We start from the raw sequence: 23,829 nt of genomic DNA on the forward strand, positions 1-23,829 counted from the left end.
AATTTGCTACCTTGGAAACTAATGGGCATTTTGATTTTGAACCCACTAATCCATGATTTGTGAATTTAAGAACTCGGACTAATTGTTTGCCAATCATATTTTTAATGGACCACTCCATTGAGCTTGAGACTTGTAATGGAATAAGCCCATCATATTTAATACCGTCAAATCTTAAGATGCGAGATTGGAGACGTCAGATCTTGAGATATTTTCTTTCACTTGACAGTCTAATATTTTAATATGCATAATTTAGACTTTATGTTTTGGGCTCTCGGACTTGTTGCGTGGTCTTTGTGACCTTGTGCAACAAACCCATGAATCCCATTTCAACTGATTTGACAGTCCCTAAATGACTCAGCTTTGAATTTGAGTGGAACTACACTATTGCAAACAAACTTAAGATGGAGATCCTTCGAGGAGTGAAGCCTTGGTGTTTTGCTTTCTCAATCTTGCCCTGAGTATGTGAGCCCGTGAAGTTTTGAGACATGCTGTATCACAAAAGGAAGGCATCATGCTGCTTCTTTCCTTTCGATCTTTCACGTGGTGGATTTGTGGGTTTGACCCTATGATGATTTGTGGGTTTTACCACATAAGGGATTCATCATCTATAGAATTTGGTTTATGGGTACCGAGCATGGAGGACTTCAAGAGAGGAGCCTTGTTGCAGATGCAATGTGTATCTTTAATTGCTTCTATCTTTGCAGGGAATAGAGGTGTTAAGCCTCATTTTTATTTTTAATCTTTGCAGCCTCATGGCTGTTCCTCTGTCTCCCCCCATTTTTTTTTCTTTCTTATTGCCGTGCTTTATAGGCTATAGATCTTAGAGATGTCTTTAGTGAAGGATTTTTCATTCAAATATTGAATAATCAGCTCTACAAAAACAAGGGCCACCATCCTCTCTTGAGAGTTTTCATTGGTTGGTCAAACTCCCCTATCTCCATCCTTGTCATGCTATTTATCAGCTAGCTTTGAGGCTGAGGATAAAATAAACTCCAATTTGAAAAGCCCAACAACTTTCTTCCCACAATTTCTGAAAACCTGATCACTTCCTTTTCTCTAGGATTATGATTAAAGCCAATTTGACTTTTTTGTTGTTTCAATGCACGTGGGTATCAAACCCACTCAAAGTTGTGGGACTCATCCAATCCTGCGTTTGATTTTTTTTTTTTTAATTGAATTCTTTTGGTTCAACGAAAAGATGAAAAATCATGAGATAGCCTGTGTTTGTGCAAAAATCTTCACGGGAGAATATTTGCTTGTGGACTCTTCAACCTTTGATCTTCATTCTCTCTCTTCCTCGATTCCTATAAAAAAAAAAAAAGGGATTAAATAGACCATACTTGGGGGTTGTTGGCAAATGTCATTCGATGCCTAAGTTAGGTCGATTGAATCTAAGAAAAACAATAGGTAAAAAAGGGTACGGAGATATATATGTATGGTGTGAACTGGGCGGCTTGAGCCATGGGTGATGATCGGAGCCGTGTATATAAAATATGGAGAGAGGAGACTGGTGTGGCTGGCGGCGGTGGTGGCGCCGTCGGCTAGGGAGAGAGAGATATGGAGAGTTTCGGGTATTTTCTCAAGTTTTAGAATTTTCTCAGCATCTAGGGTTTTGCAAAGAATAAACTCTTATTAGGAAGGGGTTTATTCTTTCCCCAAATTGTAGAGATTGAGTCTATTAGGGATTTGATTGGGATCAAACCTCCTAATTTGATGATGACAATATCTCCTAATTAGGATAATATCAAAATTGGTGGTATTATCTTATTAAATAAAGATAATATACCATATTTAAGATATTATCCCTAATTTTAGTTTTAATTAATTGGCCAAATAAATGGACTCAATTAGTTAACCTAAGGATATTCTTCTCATCCACGTGGCTTCTTGTGATTGGAAACTGAAATATTTGCTCCCATAGCCTGCAATATTGTCTGCTTTGTATATTAGTTTGAATTATGTATCTGGTTCACTTGTAGAATCATTTTGCTTTGTTCATTAACCTGAATGAAAATTAACCAACTTTATAGCAGCATGTCGCATGACTTGATATAATCATGTCAATAAATAACATCAGAGTGTTATAGTATTCTCTTGAAATGAAGTTTGAAGTGTATAGGATAGGGGGTGGGGTTAAATTTGAAGAGCACTAAGAGCATCTCCAGTAGAGTTGCTATACTTTGATTCTTAGCTATTTTGGCTAGAATGAGGGCAAAATGCAATTTCAGCAGATTTGCTATTAAGCTCTCTATTTTGGACAACCCTCTATTTGAGTTTGGTGGCTCTCTACATTTAGAAAGGAGGAGAGAGAAATTGAGGGTCCTTAGAAGTAATTTTACAAAGGCATAAATTTATCTTTAAAATTTTAAAAATAAAATGAGTAAGAAAATAGGATAGAGGGATGGAAATAGTAGCACTCAATGAAAAAGGAATGAAGAACGTGAATCATTCAAAACGCATGAGAAATTGAAGAATAATTTGAATCACTAATCGAAACAACATTCACACGCGGTGGCATCCGTAAGACCAATACTTGTGTGGTGTCTGTTGGTCCCAAATAAGACTAATAATTGTAGCATGTCTGTTTCTAGAGGTGGCATCCGTAAAATGGACCACATGTGGGTCTGCCTTCTTGAAAAAATTGTACAAATTAATTAATGATGAGAAAAATCGGATGAAATGTATACTTTTCTTCTTCAGCAATGTGACACAATTAAATGTTGATGGATTACAGAATTAAAAAAATTCATTTAACAAACAAATTGAAAACTGAGGAAGAATTAGGGGACTATAGATATAATCTTGTAATAATGGAATTCATTGTCTTTGGAAATGGTGAATCTCCATATTCATGCAGGTTTTAGCTCAAGAAGTTAGAATATATCTATTCACAGGCCTGAGTGGCTTTGGCTCTTCTTCCTTTCTCAAATACTAAGATGAAAAATGAGGTATTGTACCAGTATGCTTGCCATTATCGGACATGGAGAGATTTCAACAGGAGCTTGAGAAGATGACTCTGGAGTCTCTTAAGGATATTTATAACAATAAATCAGCTAGGATCAAGTCAAGGATGTAACAAATTCATCAAATGCCAGATCGCTTAGTGTATGATGTCAATGAATTTTGGAATGTAACATAAGGACTATATGCAAAGGTTTGTGTTAACATAAAAATAAATTGCAATTTAATCGGCAATGTGTTGTAATTCGAGGAAGAATAAAACATCATTTGGTGTTTGTGAACCATAATTGAAATCCGCCTGTGAGAAAGGAATGAAGAATGTGAATCATTCAAAACGCATGAGAAATTGAAGAATAATTTGAATCACTAATCATCCAAATCTTTTCCATGCGTACGTGGTCTATCAATTTGACTGGATTTTGTGAAATGGAAAAGGAAAGTGGCACAAGTATAGTAACCTTATGTGGTACCGTCTATCAATTGATGTCAAGCCACAGAAGCTCAAACACGTCTATAAATATATACCTGTCTATACCTGTCTATCATAAGGGTAGTACTCGTGCTTTTATTTTAAAGTTATCAAAATTTTCTTTGTAGTACTAGGTTTTCAAGCCCACTCACTTGTGCAATGATTTCCCCATCCGCCCTCCTATTTCAGGTGAACCGTTTGAAGCCAGAACTTATAACACCGGCGAAGCCAACACCTCATGAAACAAAGCTACTCTCTAATATTGATGACCAGGAAAGCCTTAGGTTTCAGGTTCCAGTCATAATGTCGTACAAGAACAATCCTTCAATGAAAGGAAACGATGCCGTTGAGGTGATCAGGGAAGCATTGAGTCGGGCACTCGTGTATTACTACCCTTTGGCTGGCAGGCTCAGGGAAGGACCTAAGAGGAAGCTTATGGTGGAGTGCAATGGAGAAGGTGTCTTGTTCATAGAGGCTAATGCTGACGTCACGCTTGCGCAACTCGGGGACACGATTGCACCCCCTTCTCCATTCTTAGAGGAGTTTCTTTATAATGTTCCAGGCTCTGATGGGATTGTTGGTTGCCCTCTGTTGCTGATTCAGGTGAGTACGTTAGTTAACTGCATGTTAATTAATATATGTTTTTGAATTTCTTGGTGGATCTTGGCCCTTCTATACAATGAAAGTTTCTGATCGTCTCCAAATAAAACCATCTACTGACTTCTAAGATTGTACAAATGGTGAGAAATATCAGGTGAGTTAAAACAAAGTTCGATATACAAAAAACTAATAAAAAATATCTAGCCTCATAGTTCTCAAGTACTATATGCTGCTCTGAGTTGTTGTCTCTTCCAACGGGAAAAAAGATAGTTGGATCTAGGTGGATATCTTTACCATAAAAACAAGAGCAATAGCAACCTTTTGTCACTAACTAATTGGTATTGGTGCCAATTGAATGGTTGGTCAATGCTTTTGTTTACTTATCACTATTATTTGCGACTAATCTCTCACATTTTAATACTTTGGCAATAGTTGTTGATTTAAATATAATATATATATATATATATATAAAAGCAAAAGACAGGGAATGATGAAACATTTAAAATATCAGAAAATGCCCTTAGTTAATGCAAACATTAAGAATTGAATCTATATATATAAAACAAAAGGCAGAGAATAGTGAAACATTTAAAATACCAGAAAATGTCCTTAGTTAATGCAAACATTAAGAATTGAAATTATTAATTAAATGAGGATAATATGGTAAATTCACACTTTTTCATATTTAAAAAAATTAAAATTAAAAGAAAAATCAGATAATGGATATCCTATTTATATGGAACACAACTACCCATTATCTTTTTTAATTTTAAAATAAATTATTTTTTTTTAAAAGCCTCTCGCAGGAAGCGCATGCGGAGATGCTAGTAAATATAAAACTAATTATTGTGATTAACACCGAAACAGTAATTTTTCATGACTAATATTTGATTAGAGCCTTGCTAATAATTGTAATCCAATAAAATATTCAGGGGATTACCCAACCTCTCGTCTCCTACTCCTCAAACAAATCGAAACTTACCCCTTTTCTTTTGTAAGCTCTTCTCTCCCAAAACAACCCAGCAACCCCTTTCTTATCTGATTAGTCGTACCAAATTTTGTAACGTTTGAATTAGCAAAAGTATTTTCTTGAATATGAGTTAGTCGTACCAAATTTTTAAGCTTGTGGCTTCCCATCGAGAAAGCTCTACCTTCATGATTCTATTACTTCCTAAGTTTTAATGAATAATTGATTTTCTATAATAATAAAAACAAAAAAACAAAAAAAACAAAAAAAACTCAACTCTCATCTACAAATTTGAACTCAAACGTATCTTTAAACTAGAAATTGAAGTACCAATAGAAGTCAAACGTATGTACAAGTAAAAATGTTAGGGACACCAAATTTATACACCAAATTTGAATTCCAAATGAGAGGTGGCATTAGCCACATCATCAGATATTCAATTAAATTTGACACATGGTTCATCTATTTTATCACTAAAATTTAAAAACTAATTTGTGATTTAACCTAAAAAGTCACCACTACAAAACGCCCGCCCGCTGAACTGCCCCTTACTAATACACCAAATTTATTTATTTTCTTATTCTAACCTCCATTATAATCAACAAAATAAACTTCAATATGTACACCCATCAAATATGGGGTTTATAGAAAGGATTTCATTGAAACTCAATGTCATTATTCGAGGTTTTGGGATCCTGCCTTTGAAACTGGAAAGCCCACATGTTCGCCCATAAAAGAAGGGACATTTTTGCTATGAGGATTATATGATCCAAGGTCGGCCTCGTATTTATTTCATGATTAATTTGGATACCTGGTGGTCTAGAGTGGTGAGGAGCAACGCAGTAGGCGGCAGGCACGACGGAGGGAAGATTGGTGGTTGTAAGTAAAACACAAGTGTTCTAAAGTGGTGGCTTTTCAGTTAACTCATAAATTAGTTTTTAATTTTTTGTTGTCAAAATAAATAAATTAATGATTAGCACATGTGTCAATTTTAATTAAAATATGATGATGTGGTTGTGCCACCTTATTTGAGAATCAAATTTGGTGTATAAATTTGGTGCTAGCAGTACTCATATACAAGACCCTTGCTGAATCTATTATGCGCAAAATATATTGAGATAAAAAATTACACTGAGAATATGAAGCCTAGTGATTAATTCAAGCTTCTACAATATACAGGTAACCCGTCTTTCATGTGGAGGTTTTATACTTGCATTGCGCCTAAATCACACAATGTGTGACGCAGCTGGGCTTCTCCAGTTCTTGAACGCCGTTGGGGAGATGGCACAAGGTGCTCAAGCGCCATCTACTACACCAGTGTGGGAGCGAGAGCTCTTGGGTGCTCGAGATCCGCCACGAATTACGCGTGTGCATCATGAATATGAAGAAGGGATTGATGCTCAAGGCTCATTTCCAAGCACTAACAAGCCAAACATGGTCCAACGATCTTTCTATTTTGGGGCCAAGGAGATAAAGGCCATTCGGAATCATATTCCACCGCAGTTATCAACGTGCACTACATTTGATTTGATAACAGCTTGTTTGTGGAAATGCCGCACACTTGCACTTAGAATGAATCCAAAACAAGTTGTTCGCCTTTCATGCTTAGTCAGTGCACGCGGTAAGCGCCACAATGTACGTCTACCCTTGGGATATTATGGCAATACGGTTGCATTTCCTGCTGCAGTTTCAGAGGCTAAAGCTGTATGTACAAATCCATTGGGATATGCTTTGGAGTTGGTAATGAAGGCAAAAGCTACAGTGAATGAAGAGTACATGAGATCAGTTGCAGATCTTATGGAAATAAGAGGACGACTACCAAAATATCCATTGACAGGAAACTTCATAGTTTCCGATAATTCGCGTGCAGGTTATGGAGAGGTCAGTTTTGGTTGGGGCAAGCCGGTATTTGGTGGACCTGCGAAGGCCTTGAATTTGATTAGCTTCTATGTTCAACACAAATGCAACAATGAGGATGGGGTATTGGTACCAATATGCTTGCCATTATCGGACATGGAGAGATTTCAGCAGGAGCTCGAGAAGATGACTGTGGAGACTGTGCAAACTACGGAGGATATATATGACACAAAATCAGCTAAGATCGTGTCAAGGATGTAATCTCAAATTTTAGATTTCTAGTGTGATGTCAATGGATTTCGGAATGTACCATATACATTAATGTTTTTGTGATTTTCGTGCGTATGTATGCTTGACTTTTTCTATGAGCTTTATTCCAACAAAAACTATTGGTGCTGTAGTTGCATGACCATTTTTGGAGTGAAGTTAGCGAGATGAAAGGTTCTCCACCGCTGGCCGCCGCCGGACTGCCGTCCCTCCCCGGTCAGCCGCGCCACTACCAATAGCAACCAGCAGGCTGAACGACGAAGGCCCTTCCCCCAACTTACTGCCATGGAAATCTATCACTGCCAAATTCCTAAAGACTTATTGGCATATTGACCTTCGTATGAAGCCTATATTGCCATAGAGGATTCAGTTTATTTTTCAATACCATAAACCCACCTCCCTTCAGATCCACAATCTATTTCATTGAACCCTACATTGAGAGAGAGAGACAAGATCAACCATGGAAATTATTAGGTCTATTAGATGATGATTCTCAAGCCTCCTTTTAATGTTCAAGGTTGTTTTGAGAAATTGTAAGGTAAAGAGATATGAAAGATGGGGAAAAAGGGAAGATGAGCCACAACCATGACAGGCCGTGGGGGTGGGGGGACTTGTCAAAGCAGTTCATGCACCAGTACGCGTTGAATTTACAGTTGTAGCTTTCACTAAATTAGTCACGTCTAATCGATAGTACTGGTGCCTGCAACATCTTAAATAGCTAGCTATAGCCTATATGACAAATCCCCGTCCTTTTAATTGCAAGGATTGTCCAATATTCATACAAAAGTATTTAACACGCGTATGTGGTCCTTGTTTTCTAAAGATATCTTACTTGTGTGTATCTGTTGTATGTATGTAAGCTTTCAAGTGTTCATCTTATCTTATCTAAGGTCCACATATTTCTTAACAAAATGTGGATGACATGAACCCAGAAATTACGAACAGTCATTATAAGCTCAACTTATATATCAAAAGTACATGATCCATAAACAACAAAAATCATATTTAGGTTCCTAGAGCTTCTAAAATTTCAACAAAACAAAACAAAAGTTCTCAAGTGGCTTAGTGGCTCTTCAATATGGCTAGTTCTCAAGTGACTCAATTGTACACAAAAAGCTGGTTTGACTTCAAGTCCATCATCTACAAATCAAAAAGCAAAAGCAGTAACATTAAAAATACAAACAATCATTGAAAAATTCTTGATCTTCTAGCATTTCGAGAAGCAAAATAATTAATAACCTCTTCAAAATCCATATTTTCCAACATATTTTCAATGCATAAGATTGCCAATCCATTTAACCATTCTTGTGACATAGTTAATCGCAAATAATATTTTTTTAATTTTAATTTTGAAAAACATCTTTCTGCATATGCCATAGTTACTGACAGAGTCAATATAATTCTATGAGCAATTGAGACATTTGTAAAACAATCCACAACTTTTACAAACTCAAGAACTTCAATGGCTATCTTTATTTCTTTCAGTAAATACATTTGTAACACTTCCAATTTAGAAAACAAATAATCAGCATATTAGATTCATTATCATGTGTTAAAGTAGCTTCAAGATTTCTACAACATTCAAGCAATCTGCTATAATTCATTTGAAATAAATTCTTAGGATCAAACAAAAAACTAAAAATGCCTTCAACTATTTCTAATTGTTCAAATCTACTCCTCAAAGAAGAAATTGGAACATCAACTACAACAAGAAAATAACTAACCCTAAAAGATTCTTCAGTAGATTGAAATGTCTCTTTATGATCATTTTCATCAAATTGTTTTTTTCTTCGACTTTGACATTTTTCAGGAAATACAATGTCAATTTCCATCTTTGATGCAATCTCTTTAGCAGAAAGTAGGGCCAATGTGAACCCATTTTCCCTATACATGTGTTGCACAACACCAAAAAATGACATAACTTTAACACAAAAGTTTGCCATATCACAACCTGTTAAATTAAGAGATTGATAAGCACATGACATATAAAGTGCCCTAGGATTTATTTTAAGAAGCCTCTTTTGCACACCATTGTTTGTCCCTTTCATGTTAGCTCCATTATCATAACCTTGGCCCCTTACATTATTAATATCAAGTTCAAGACACTTTCATACAACTAATACAACTTGTAACTCATTAAAAAGCCCACATCTAGATGTATCATCCACTTTCAAGAACTCTAAAAAATACGCATCTACCTTTATGGGAGCATTTGACACATCTACATATCGAATTATTAAAGTCATTTGCTCATGGTGACTTACATCCAGAGTACAATCAAGTATTATAGAAAAATATTTTGCCTCTTTGATTTTTTCAATTATAGCACTTCTAACCTTGGAGCCTAACATACCAAAAATGTCATCTTCAATTTTATGACTAAGATAGTGATAATGAATCTCATTATTTTGAATACGCCTAAAATGCTCTTGCAATACCAAATCAAATTATGCAATTAATTTAAGCAGCCCCAAAAAGTTACCATTGTTATCTTGGTAAAGGCATCTCACAACTCTGCACCAAGATTGGGGATCCCGCTATTGTGTTTGCTTCCAAAAACACTGCTCTGGTTTCTTAGCCTACAAGGTCTTGCCCTTCTGCTGTCCCGCCTCGTCGACTGACTTTTGCAAAAAAAGACAAACTGAAATGTGATCATTATCGACACCTGTTGGGCATTGCATGGGGTACCAGATTGGGAGAAGGAGTAGAGGCGTTTAAAAGGAACAATTGGGTGGCAAAGCTCATTTGGTCTTTGGCGCCACTTCAGTCACTGATGTCACTACTAGGCACGACCACCTTACTGCTACTCCTTCTCCGACCTTGACCGCGATCTCAAGCACTCTAACACTGCCGCCTCCAAATAACTTTGGCAAGGTTTTTCATACTCATGATACACGCGATACAAGTTGGATTTTTTATTTAAGAGCTACTGACCATATGACATATAATTCTGCTTTTACTACTCTTCAACCTCATTTTGATCATGTTGTGACTGCTACTAGTGTTGATGCTCCTGTCACGAGGGTTGGTTCTATACTTTTGACACCTACTTTACCATTGGACAAAGTGTTGTTGGTTTCATCTTTGTCTAGTAATTTATTATCTGTGCTGCAAGTTACTGAGCGATTAAACTGCGTTATCTTGATGTATCCGTCTTTTATCTTACTACAAGATATCCAGACTCGGGATATATTTGGTCGTGGTACTAAAAACGGGGGGCTTTATTATATGGATAATGTGGCAACTAATCGTGCTGGTAGCGCCAACACTTCTCAACGTTGCCATATTTGGTCATGCCTCTTTTGGATATTTACGACATTTGTTTCCTGCATTATTTAGTGGTGTCAACGAGTCTGCTTTCTAGTGTTAGACTTGTGTTTTAGGGTCTTCTACCCTCCAAGGTTGTAATAAATGTCTTATGCCATTTGATTTAGTTCATTCTGATGTTTGGGGAACTTCCCCTGTTTCTACAGCCTTGGGAGTTCGCTGGTTTATGTTATTTGTAGATGATTGCACTCGTACGATGTGGTTATATGGGATGAAAAATAAAAATGATGTGGTCGAAATTTTTCAGCATTTCTATTAGATGATTCAGACTCAATTTATGCTCCATATCAAGGTTTTTTTATTTGATAATGGTGGAGAATTTTTTAATTCGGCGTTATCCCATTTTTTTCACACTAACGGTGTACTCCATGAGACTACTTGCCCTCAAACACCACAACAGAATAGGGTTGCGGAATGTAAAAATGGGCAGATCCTTGTTGCTGTCCGTGCTCTGCTACTTGGTGCATCAGTTTCAAAGCGGTTCTTGATGGATGCTCTTACCTATGCAGTCTATCTCTTGAATCATCTAACTTCACGAGTTTTGGATTTCTGAACTCCTATGCAGGTACTGACCCATCATATCTCTGCCTCTTCTATGTTGACTTTGTCTCCAAAGGTGTGTGATTGTGTTGTTTATGTTCAGCTCCATCAGAATCAGAGTAAGGTAGACGTCTATGCTCTCTGCTGTGTCTTTTTGGGTTTCTTTCCTCATCGAAAGGCTACTGGTGCTATCATCCTGCAACCCGACGTCTATATGTTTCTGTGGGTGTTACCTTTATTAAGGATGAGATGTTCTTCTTTGACACACCCGAGCATGTCCTTCAAGGGGAGACTAGTAGTGAAGGATGTAGCTGGCTAGATTTACAAGGAGTGATATTGGATAGTTTGTTATAAATGGGATAACCGACCGACCCTGCTAAACTTGCTACATCGGCCAAACCTGCAACACCAGCTAAACCTGCTATTCAAACTGATGTCGCTAATGTTACTGAACTGATTGCCCCTTTTAAAGCTTCTCTAATAGTACCCGATCAAGCTCCCCTGGATATTCCTGAGGTAAATACTTCTATTCATACTGCTGGTAATTCTTATGTTCTACCGCCTAGACAGAACAATGGGGTTCCACCTAATCGTTACTCACCAGAAGGCAAAGCAAGATATGTTATTGCCCATTATATATCTGATCACAGGTTTATCTCCTGAGTGCAAAGCGTTTGTCTCAAGAATGGATAGTATTACAATTCAAACCTGTGTTTATGAGACATCTAATGATCTAAAGTGGGTTGAAACCATGAATATTGAAATGGAGGCATTGCAGAAAAATAATACATGGGCTATTGTTGTTCTACCAAAGGGAATGAAGCCTGTAAGATGTATATGAGTGTTTACAGTTAAAAATAATGCAGATGGCACTGTGGAGAGGTACACGGCAAGATTAGTAGCTAAAGGGTTCACTCAGACATATGGAGTTGATTATCATGATACTTTTGCACTTGTAGCTACGATGAATACTGTCAAAGTTTTGTTGTTCTTAGCAATAAACCTGGATTGGCCCCTGAGGCAATTTGATGTAAAAAAATGCATTCTTACATGGTGAACTAGAATAAGAAGTGTACATGAGTCTTCCATCAGGGTATAGCGTTATCGGTAACACAGGGAATGTGTGCAGATTAAAAAAGGTGTTGTACGGGTTAAAGCAGTCTCCTCGGGTATGGTTTGGCAGATTGACTGCAGCTATGAAGATGTTTGGTTACTAACAAGCCAATACTAATCATACTCTATTCATTAAACTTAGGCTTGGTAAGGTGACTTTGTTGATTATTTATGTTGATGATATGATTGTGACTGGTGATGATATTGTAGAAATCGAGGAACTGCAGAAGCGTTTAGCATCTGAATTTGAGATGAAAGATTTGGACAATCTGAAATATTTTCTAGGAGTGGAAGTCACTCAATCTAAACATGGCTTATTTCTTTCATAAAGGAAGTATGTCATGGACCTGCTAGCCAATATTGGAATGCTTGACTATAAACCAGCTAATACACTTATTGTTGAGAATCATAAACTTGGGGTTTATGTGGATCAAGTCCTAACTAACAAATAAATATACCAAAGGTTGGTTGGAGATTGATTTATTTATCACTGACACTCCCTGATATTTGCTGTAAGTGTTAGAAATGTGCCCTTAAAGCAAACTAATTATGTGATAGTTAAAGTTAAGGACATCTATGATAAAAGACATATTATGTTATGAATAAGTAAGAAAAGTTATTTTATATAGTAAATCATCCTACATTATCTTTCAATATGTAGAACAATCATAGTCCAAGGAATACACAAGTAGATATGAGAGCTATGTAATGAGATTGCATACATGGAGACTTCTCATCATCCCTATATCTTGAATATGTTCCTGGTAATAGGAATATTGATTGGGCGTCAATATTCCACAAAGACCAGTACATACAGTATTGTCTCTATATGTAGGGAATGGCAAGGTCTTAAGTCATTAAGTCTAGAGACACATCAATATGTGTGTAGGTGCTTGCAGAAGAACAAGCACACTGAACGCGATCCAACACATGAATTACAGCATGGAAGTCTTTACTCACATGCCAAGCTGGAACTCATAAATTGCAATAGTGAAAACTAATCTTAGACCTGAGGCATCATAGATGTTTTGTGATTATGTTGTTAATCTTTTAGGGCACTATACGGTCATGCTGAATTAGGCATAGCTTAAAGATGCTCATCAGGATTCTCAATAGAGTCATGGAAGCAAATGAATGTACAATAAGGAATCTCTACTCTCAGTAAAGGAGAGAGAATACTCCAAGATATGATTGGTCAAATCTGTGCGCAGAGTAATGGATAAGACTTGAAAGAAAAAGTCTTCAAATCTGACCAAGATAATCATATAAAAGGAATGATTCATATTAGGATATTGACAATCGGATTTCATGATCTAATAATGTGAATAAGGAGTTTTGACATAAGAGAAGGATTCAATTGCATGGTCATTCCAATTTGAATAGGTTCTTTCACAACATCTCATTTAGCTCGAATAACCATGACTTGCTGATAGGTGACAACCATGGTTTGTGGATGTCCTAAAAGGTTTCAATTAACCTTTATTAAAAGGAAGAATTAAATTGTGGAATTAAATTCGTATATCATCTCTGAGGAGTTGGGTCAACCCACTACCTTACTAAAGGGAACCTACGGATCTACACACTCAAAGAATGTGATTAGAGGTACAAATGAGGGTAAATGAAATGAGGAGACACAAGTCAGTGGTTGATAATCAAATATCAAAGTCAACGGTCAAAAGTCAACATGTTGACCGGAGTAATTGGCCAAAGTTCGACCAGATAAATTAAGTAAGACTATAATTATAATTTAATAGTTAAATTATAATTAAAAAAATTAATTATGAAATTAATATTGACATATAGAAATATTGGATTGGACTTTGAAATATGATTTGAAAGGAAAGAGACAAAATAACCCAAAAGGCTATTGGGCCCAAAGGATAAGTGGCATAAGATGACATGACCCATGGACTAAATGGAATTCCAAATACCCACCCAATTGCCTTTTGTGTTGTCCTTTATAAGCTAAGTGTTGGAGAAAACCTAGCTAGGGTTTTTTGGTTTCCTACTTTGGTTGATGAGTGATCATCTTTGTATCTCATCTTCCATAAACCAAAAATTGGTGTGGTGAGGTAGAAGACTCCAATCTTGGAGCCTTAAGGTTAAGGAGTCAAAATCAAGAAAAACAAAAGGCCTTTCCAACAAAGGTATTCATTCTTGAGAAATTAAGAAAAGGTCATCAAGGGTAAAGATCTATTCCCTTTTTCCTTTTCTATTTGTGTTTAAAGAGAATAGGCTAAGATACTTAGTTTAAAATGAAAAAGGTTTACCTCAACTAGTATAAACAAAATGAATCCGCCATTTAGAATGTTTTTGTTGTATAGGTTGTGGGTAAAGTTCATTTCCTAAGCATTAGATGCATGTTTCCTTCAATAAGCATTGCTAGCCAATTTATGCATTCACCTAAGGAGGATTATATAGTTGTTGTGATGCATATTCTGAGTTACTTAAAGTCTACTCCTGGGAGAGGTTTATTATTTAAGAAAAATGGCAACTTAGATCTAGAAGGTTACACTGACGCAGATTATGCAGGGAATATTACAGACAGACGTTCTACATCAGATTACTTCACCTCTGTTCATGGTAACTTGGTTACGTGGCATAGTAAGAAGCAAAACGTTGTGTCTCGATCCTCTATAGAGTTTGAGTACAGAGGGATTGCCCAAGGGGTCTGTGAAATATTATGTTGAGGTGGTTACTTACTGAAATTGGGTTTAGACCGAATGCTGCTACAAAGCTCCACTGTGATAGTCAGTCTGCACTTGAAATTGCAAACAATCCGGTGCAACATGATCAAACTAAGCATGTAGAAGTTGATCGACATTTCATTAAGGAGAAGTTAAAGCATAAGTTAATTTCTATACATTTTGTGCCTTCTTCGGAGCAGCTTGCAGATATGTTGAGCCATGTTGTGTCAAAGCGCCGATTTGAAGACTCACTTGACAAGTTGGGCATTACCGATATCTATGCACCAACTTGAGGGGGAGTGTTGGTATGAGTTAAAGTCAACGTTCCTATTAGGAATAGATTTTATATTTTATTGTAATTATCTAATTTGAGTAGAATTAGGAGATTTTGTACATATTTCCTATTTGTACCCATTATGTATATAGTATATATATTTCTCCTTGAGAGAAGAATAAACATATCAGTTCAAACCCTAATTACTTTTGAATGATTCATGAATGGAAAGAATTATTCACTCAAGCCCACCATGTCAAGACAAGAACGAACAACCTTTTCCATGCGTGGTCCTCCTCATGTTTTGTATTTGTTGTACCTGTTGCTAATTGAACTGTGAAGTGTTCATCTTATCCACATATATGTTAACAAATATGAGGACGACATAAACCCAAATTTTTTGAACCGTCAGTAATAATCGAAGCTTATAATATAAACCAAGGATTTGTAGTGTTGGACCTGATATATCTGGTGTAAAATATAGGCTTAAATGTCAAAATGGTATGTGTGTTATATCATGTTGGTCAATTTAGTTCCCATATATTTTTTATTTTTTGGCCAATTTAATAGCCGTGTTTAGAATAATTAGTCAATGTGGTACATTCCGTTAAATTTACCGTTAAATAAACATTATCCTTTATTCTTTTTTTTTTTGGTCTTTTAAAAACCTAAAAACTTTTATTAAATTTAATAAAAAATTTGAATTAACTTAAAAATATTAACTTACTCTTAATTTTGTGTTGATTGATAGAGCCCCTTTATAAGTACAAATGGTTTAAAAGATTACATAATTTTAACTTCAAAAGACGAACTTAACATTGTTTCTCTTTGACAAATTGGAAGCGTTAGCACAGATCTATTTCTGGTTCTCAATGATAGAACATGATCCAACGGCCTTGAAGCCTTGAGGTGTGGCTGGAAGGTGGAGGTTAACAGGGTGGTGGGTGGCAGTTGGAGAGAGAGAATACAGAATGGGGTTGGTGGCTGGGATATATTGGATGATGTTGTCTTTTTATTTTATTTTTTGGATCTCATTTTTATTTTTGTAGTTCTTATTTATTTATTTTTAAAATTGAATTCAATTATTTATATTAGTTTTCAAAAGTTTTTTAACAGTATATTAATGGATTGGACTACATTCATTGCCTAACGGTTCTAAACACAATAACTAAATTAGCAAACACTAAAAAATACAGGAACCATCTTAACATTTAAGCCTAAAATATATCCGACTTCATTACAACCTTTAATAAAGAGCATAAGAAGGTTTAGAACACCAAACTTTTAATGCTTTTGAGAAGAAAATTGATTTTTGATTTTTTTGAATATAAACGATAGTTTAGTACAAGGGAAACAATATTACAAGGGCATGAATTTGTCTTTACAATTTTGAAGATAAAATGGGTGGAGAAAGAGTTTGAAGATAAGATAAATAGGGAAATAGTAGCACTTAATGAAAAACGTGAATTATTCAAAACGCGTGAAAAACGGCCACCATATCAAGACAAGAAAGAACAAACCTTTTCCATGCCTGGTCCTTCTGCTTTATATCTGTGGCACAGTAATCAATTTGACTTGATTGTGTGAAATGGAAAAGAAAAGTGGCACAAGTCGATCGCTAAAGCTCAAACACGTCTATAAATATATACCTGTCTATCATGAGTATAGAGTACTTGTGATTTTATTTTGAAGTGTTCAAAATTTTCTTTTATAGTACTGTTTTCAAGCCCACTCACTTGTGCAATGATTTCCCCAAGCGCCCTCGTATTTCAGGTGAACCGTTTGAAGCCAGAACTTATAAAACCGTCGAAGCCAACACCTCATGAAACGAAGCTACTGTCAAATGTTGATGACCAGGAAAGCCTTAGGTTTCAGATTCCCGTCATAATGTCTTACAGGAACAATAATCCTTCCTCAATGAACGCAAATCGTGATCCGGTTAAGGTGATTAGGGAAGGACTAAGTAGGGCATTAGTGTATTACTACCCTTTGGCTGGTAGGCTCAGGGAAGGACCTAACAGAGGAAGCTTATGGTGGAGTGCAATGGAGAAGGTGTCTTGTTCATAGAGGCTAATGCTGACGTCACGCTTGCGCAACTCGGGGACACGATTGCACCCCCTTCTCCATTCTTAGAGGAGTTTCTTTATAATGTTCCAGGCTCTGATGGGATTCTTGGTTGCCCTCTGTTGCTGATTCAGGTGAGTATTTGTTAGCTAACTGCATGTTAAGTAATATCTGTTTTTGAATTTCTTGATGGATCTTGGCCCTTCTATACAATGAAAGTTTCTGATTGCTGGAATTTACTTCCATGGAGTCTTTGCCTCTTTATGGATTTGAAGTTGGTAGGTAAATAAAACCATGTGAACGGTGTATCAGAAGCGTGTATCGTCCCAAATAAAACCGTCTACTGACTTCTAAGATTGTACGAATGGTTCATCTATTTTGTCACTAAAACTAAAAAACTATTTTGTGATTTAACCTAAAAAGTCATCACTATAAAACGCCTATGTTTTACCAACACCCCTCCTCCGTTGCGCCGCCCGCTGAACTGCCCCTTACTAGTACACCAAATTTATTCATTTTCTTATTCTAATTTTTACACAGTCAAAAATCACCTTGTAACCCCCGGGTATAATAAACTTCGATATGTACACCCATCAAATACGGGATTTGTAGAAAGGATTTCATTGTTATTCGAGGTTTTGGGATCCTGCCTTTGAAACTCAAAAGCCCGCATGTTCGCCCATAAAAGAAATGACATTTTTGCTATTTGTTTCATGATTAATTTGGATCCCGTTTGTTTCACCTTCTTAGCTTGGATTGGATTGGACAAATTTTTATCCCTTGTCTGTTTTCATTTGGTTCTAGTTTTAAGTGGGGACTGTTAATACTGGCCCACCAAAAACACCTCCTTAGATGTTCTTAGTGAGACCCGCGTGGAAAGGGAGGACTAGACATTCCCAAGCCTTCGCTAGCGTTCTTTTCCTTATCACACCTCCGCACCCAAGCGCAAGCAACCAGCCACAACCACCGACCACCCAAGCAGCCAAGAGCCAGCAGACCCGCCGAACTCGCCGCAACCACCAAGAGCCAACAGACCCACCCATCACAGATGCTTTCTCTCTCCTCCAGCCGCAGCCCAGATATTCGCCAAATCTGCCAAAGCCACTACATCATCATTCCCAATCAGCCATAACCCGGTCGAAATTCAAAGAAAAAACACCACACACAAACCCACTGCATCATCGATGTGCCCCTCTTCCTCAACTCCGTTTCTCTACTTCTCTTTGCAAATCCAAAAAGCAAATTGCAAAACAGAAAAGAAACATAAATGATTTCAAAAATAGAACTAATAAATAAAGAGAAAATTAGACATAAGAAGAGGAGAAGAGAGACAATGGAGAAGAATAAGATGAAAGAGAGGGGGGAGCTGAAGGCAGGGGAGGAGAAAGAAACTGAACAGAGAAGGAGGGGGAGTTTCATTTTTCGTGGTGAGGAAGAAGAAAAGTCAAAAAAAAAAAAAAAAAAAATTGAAAAAACTTACTTTTCAAAAAAAATATTATTAAAAAATTTAGTCCCAATCCATTCAAATCTACACCAAACGTAGTACAAGTGTTATCCAACTTATGTCAGACCAAGTCAATCTAAAACGGTCCCAGAATTTAGTCTAGTCCATGACAATGTATCGTACCAAACGACCTCCTGACGGTCTAGAATGGAGAGGAGCAACGCAGTAGGCGGCAAGCACAACGGAGGGAGGATTGGTGGTTGTAAGTAAAACATGAGTGTTCTGAAGTGGCGGCTTTTCAGTTAACTCAGAAATTAGTTTTAAAATTTTTGTGTCAAAATAAATAAATTGATGCTTAGTACGTGTCAATTTTAATTAGAATCTGATTATGTGGCTGATACCACTTCATTTGGGACTCAAATTTGGGGTATAAATTTGGTGTCCCTAGCAAACTCATATACAAGACCCTTGCTGAATATATTATGCAGCAAAATATCTGGAGATTAAAAATTACATGAGAGTATGAAGGAAAAAGCCTAGTGATTAATTCAAGCTTCTACAATATACAGGTAACCCGTCTTTCTTGTGGAGGTTTTATACTTGCATTGCGCCTAAATCACACAATGTGTGACGCAGCTGGGCTTGTCCAGTTCTTGAAAGCCGTTGGGGAGATGGCACAAGGTGCACAAGCTCCATCTACTACACCAGTGTGGGAGCGAGAGCTCTTGGGTGCTCGAGATCCGCCACGAATTACGTGTGTGCATCATGAATATGAAGAGGGGATTGATGCTCAAGGCCCGTTTCCAAGAACTAACAAGCCAAACATGGTCCAACGATCTTTCTATTTTGGGGCCAAGGAGATAAAGGCCATTCGGAATCATATTCCACCGCAGTTATCAACCTGCACTACATTTGATATGATAACAGCTTGTTTGTGGAAATGCCGCACACTTGCACTTAGAATGAATCCAAAACAAGTTGTTCGCCTTTCATGCTTAGTCAGTGGGCGCGGTAAGCGCCACAATGTACGTCTTCCCTTGGGATATTATGGCAATGCGGTTGCATTTCCTGCTGCAGTTTCAGAGGCTAAAGCTATATGTACAAATTCACTGGGATATGCTTTGGAGTTGGTAATGAAGGTAAAAGCTACAGTGAATGAAGAGTACATGAGATCAGTTGCAGATCTTATGGAAATAAGAGGACGACTACCAAAATATCCATTGACAGGAAACTTCATAGTTTCCGATACAACACGTGCAGGTTTTGGAGAGGTCAGTTTTGGTTGGGGCAAGCCGGTATATGGTGGACCTGCGACGGCCTTGAATTTGATTAGCTTCTATGTTCAACACAAATGCAACGATGAGGATGGGGTATTGGTACCAATATGCTTGCCATTATCGGACATGGAGAGATTTCAGCAGGAGCTCGGGAAGATGACTGGGGAGACTCTGCAGACTATGGAGGATATATATGACACAAAATCAGCTAAGATCGTGTCAAGGATGTAACAAATTTTCTCAAATTTTAGATTTCTAGAATGATGTCAATGGATTTCGGAATGTACCATATACGTTAGATGCAAAGGCTTATGAATGCTTGACTTTTTCTATATATATGAGCTTTATTCCAACCAAAACTATTGGTGTTGTAGTTGGATGACCTTTTTTGGAGTGAAGTTAGCGAGATCAAACTTTCCCCACCACTGGCCGCGGCCGGACGGCCTGCCCCTTGCCTGTCAGCCGCGCCACTACCACTAGCAACCAGCAGGCTGAACGACGAAGGCCCTTCCCCCAACTTACTACCACGGAAATCTATCACTGCCAAATTCTTAAAGACTTATCGGCGAAGCATATTTTTCCATAGAGGATTCAGTTTATTCTTCAATACCATAAACCTACATCTTTTAGATCCTCAATCTATTTCATTGAACCCTACATTGAGAGAGAGAGACAAGGATCAACCATGGCAATTATTAGGTACACTAGATGATGATTCTCAAGCCTCTCCTTTTAATGTTTAAGGTTGTGTTGAGAAATTGTAAGGTAAAGAGATAAGAAAGATGGGGAAAAAAGGAAGATGAGCCACAACCATGATAGGCCATGGGGGCGGGGGGACTTGTCTGCGAGGAAGGGTTGGGGCTGCTTTTTTTTTTCTTCAAGTTTTTTTTAAAAAAAATTTAAGTTGAAAATGTAAAAATAAACTTCCAGCTCAAAAGATCCCACATAATTTTTCATTTGGCAGGATCACAATATCAATTAAACAAAAAACAAAAGTAAAACTTTTTTTTTCCGAGTTGGAGCCAACTCCAATTTTACCCTTCGACTTTGATGACCTTCCCTCGTCCCCATCTATCTATTCCCTCCCCCACCGTCTTCCCTCCTTTTTTTCATTCTCCTCCCCATCTTGTTGAGCTATGCCATGCAGTTTTCGCACAATGGTTTTTGTATTAAACCTGTAGTTAAGCAAGTTGACCAATGACAGTTTCTTACAATGAATCAGAACTTTTTCCTTTAGATTTGTACAACAGTTTTAAGCATTTACCTTGTGCATGAGAAAGATAGAATAAGACATTCGTGTCACATGAAATGGATGTCAATGACGTTAACTCACATCTAACTACACGAGACAGATACGTGGCCCTTGTATGAACAGAATTGTGCAAACGATTTCTTTCTCCATCTAAAATGCGTAAGGGTTATAATCAGTATTTACGACGATCATCAATTGTCTTCATTTTCTATCAAAGTAGTTTATGCACCAGTACGTGTTGAATTTACAGTTGTAGCTTTCACTAAATTAGTCACGTCTAATCGATAGTACTGGTGCCTGCAACATCTTGAACAGGTAGCTATTGCCTATATGACAAGTCCCCGTCCTTAAATTGCAAGGATTGTCCAATATTCATACAAAAGGATTTAACATGCGTATGCGGTCCTTGTTTTCTAAAGATATCTTACTGGTGTGTATCTGTTGTACGTATGTAAGCTTTCAAGTGTTCATCTTATCTTATCTTATCTAAGGTCCACATATTTCTTAACAAAATGTGGATGACATGAACCCAGAAATTACGGACAGTCATTATAAGCTCAACTTATCATATAAACCAAGGATTTGTACCGTCCAGGTTACGTCTTGATATACATTCGACCAAAAAAAAAAAAAGGAGGTATTTGACTTCATCGTAATAATTAAAAAACTGACCAAGCTTTAAAAGGCCCAATTTTCTATCCCAAAAAAAAAAAAAAAGTCCTAATTTTTTAATTTTTTAAGAAGGAAATTAACTTTTGATCTATAGTAGGTAGAAAGTTGAACATATGATAGTTGTTACGTCTACCCAAGTGCAAGTAGTCACACGTAGTAATAATCTTGGAAGTCCAAGTATCATATCTTCAAGGAGCATGTAGGCAAATATCTGCATACAAAGAAATAATTAAACGTGCCACAATAAAAGTGGTAAGCAAAATGAAAAGTAATTTGATTTGATTGTTGTGGAAATTGAGTTTAAAAATGAAATATCAATAATGGAAATGCTAAGGTATCAAGGTTCAATTCTTTAAACAAAATATGTTTCATGCTATTTAATCCAAATTATAACTCGATTAAAATCATCATTGAGAAACTTTAACTGGAAGATAAAGAAATTAAAACCAATTTAATTTTTCAATGTTATCTTTTATTAATGATTGTTCAGAAAATGAAATTGCTTAATATCTACTCTTTTAATTTAAAAGCATGCTAAGTCAATTCTTAACAATGAGGAAAATATAATTAAACTCGTGAAAAGATAATAGTACTTAACATCAATCAAAATAAAAGGATATGAAAATATTGAACAACCAAAAATAAAAGAATTTAGCAATTCATGCCGTATATTGGATCAAAGAACAATTCACGAACTTACTCAAAGAACATTCCCTTTAGCCTTAGCTAGAGTTCTAGCAACTCATTACAAAGGAAAACATAAATTAAATTTTGAATGAAACAGATAAAGAAATCTGTCATAGTGGTGCCCTTGCCAAATAAGTTGATGGGTGATTTATAGTAGTCAATGAGGTGAGTGGGAAGTTAATACATCATGGTGGGTAATGAAGGGTTTAAGTGAGGGATTAATTGGATTGAACATGTGTTGATGGTGGAGAGTTAGTGGAAAAGAAATAACGGTGAGGTAAATGGGCGTTAAATGGCTATGAATGACATGAAATAGGCTCTTTAGCTTCAACGGTTGTGTCTTCCCTTCTCCCTCTTTACTTCTCTTTATAATCACAATAATCCCACAATCAATTCTTCAATAAAATCCGCCAGCAATTCTCTTCACACCTACCTTGAACTTGGACAAATGTATGTCTTCATCTTTTGGCTTTCCAACTTCCTACAGAAGATAAATTCACCTAATAAGTTCACCAAATTCATATAGAAAATTCATAAATCCAGTTGGTACGTGTGGCGGCGCATAGGCCATATCTGGGTGGCCCAGTTGGTCCAAAAATGATCCCTATGTCGTCCCGAGCAAGACGGTATGCTCGGATTTGAATTTGGTTATCGTTTGGTGGTCAATCGGATTTACGCATATTAGGCCTAATCTAGGTTCGATATGTTCGGACTGTTAGATCGACTCCATAAATAAATAAATATATAAATAAATAAAAAAGATCAAATATTTTGGAGATGTTCAAAAAGGTCCATATCAATATTCCATTACTGAACTCCATAAAAATGTTTGAAGGATGCATGTACAAATAAGAGGAAATTTGCAGCTCATGAAAAAGTGATGCTAACTGAAGACTGCAATGCGGTGTTAGTCAAGAAATTGCCTCCAAAACTGAAGGACCCAGGGAGTTTTATAATTCCTTGTATTTTTTGTGATATTCAATTTGATAAAGCATTTTTAAATTTAGGCTCAAGCATTAACCTTATGTCTTTGTCTATTTTTCAGCGATTAGGTATTGGAGAGCTCAAGTACTACCGTTGATCATAGTGAAGCAATTTGTGTTGCCGGCTGATTTCTTTGTTCTTGACCTGGAGGAAGACCACGACATCCCACTCTTGCAAGACCGACCCTTCCTTGCTACTGCTGGTACATTGATTGATGTACAACAAGAAACTTTAACTTTGAGAGTTCAAGGTGAATCCATTGAGTTCAACCGCATAGATCTTCTTGACTCAATTGTATATGTCAACTACTTGAAAAACACCTCTACGGATGTATTGAAAGCCAAGTCGCCACCCTCTCCAAACGTGAAATGCATGCGCACTTCTCTT

The 23,829-nt window shown here is 36.8% G+C and overlaps 1 protein-coding gene and 1 pseudogene across 2 annotated transcripts; both read left to right on the forward strand.

Annotated features, from left to right (window-relative positions):
* Positions 1-3,509: 3,509 nt before the first annotated feature.
* LOC107881614 (alcohol acyl transferase 1 allele GSd-like) lies at positions 3,510-7,219 on the forward strand. Its single transcript, XM_016795808.2, has 2 exons — positions 3,510-4,033; positions 6,177-7,219. The coding sequence occupies exons 1-2, from the start codon at positions 3,590-3,592 to the stop codon at positions 7,113-7,115; spliced, it is 1,383 nt and encodes a 460-aa protein (XP_016651294.2). The 5' UTR covers positions 3,510-3,589; the 3' UTR covers positions 7,116-7,219.
* Positions 7,220-16,644: 9,425 nt separating this feature from the next.
* On the forward strand, positions 16,645-20,206 carry LOC103336766 (alcohol acyl transferase 1 allele GSd-like; annotated as a pseudogene). Its single transcript, XR_016121937.1, has 2 exons — positions 16,645-17,260; positions 19,140-20,206. The product of XR_016121937.1 is annotated as an alcohol acyl transferase 1 allele GSd-like (transcript).
* The last annotated feature ends 3,623 nt before the right edge of the window (positions 20,207-23,829 follow it).

This window comes from Prunus mume, linkage group LG7, assembly GCF_029339155.1.
Source record: "Prunus mume cultivar Tortuosa linkage group LG7, ASM2933915v1, whole genome shotgun sequence".
Classification (NCBI taxonomy): Eukaryota; Viridiplantae; Streptophyta; class Magnoliopsida; order Rosales; family Rosaceae; genus Prunus; species Prunus mume.

Excerpts from the sequence above, each read along its gene's own strand:
- LOC107881614 (XM_016795808.2), top strand. The coding sequence starts at position 3,590 with ATGATTTCCCCATCCGCCCTCCTATTTCAGGTGAACCGTTTGAAGCCA. Across the intron at positions 4,034-6,176 it reads GCCCTCTGTTGCTGATTCAG|GTAACCCGTCTTTCATGTGG; the intron begins GTGAGTACGTTA and ends TACAATATACAG.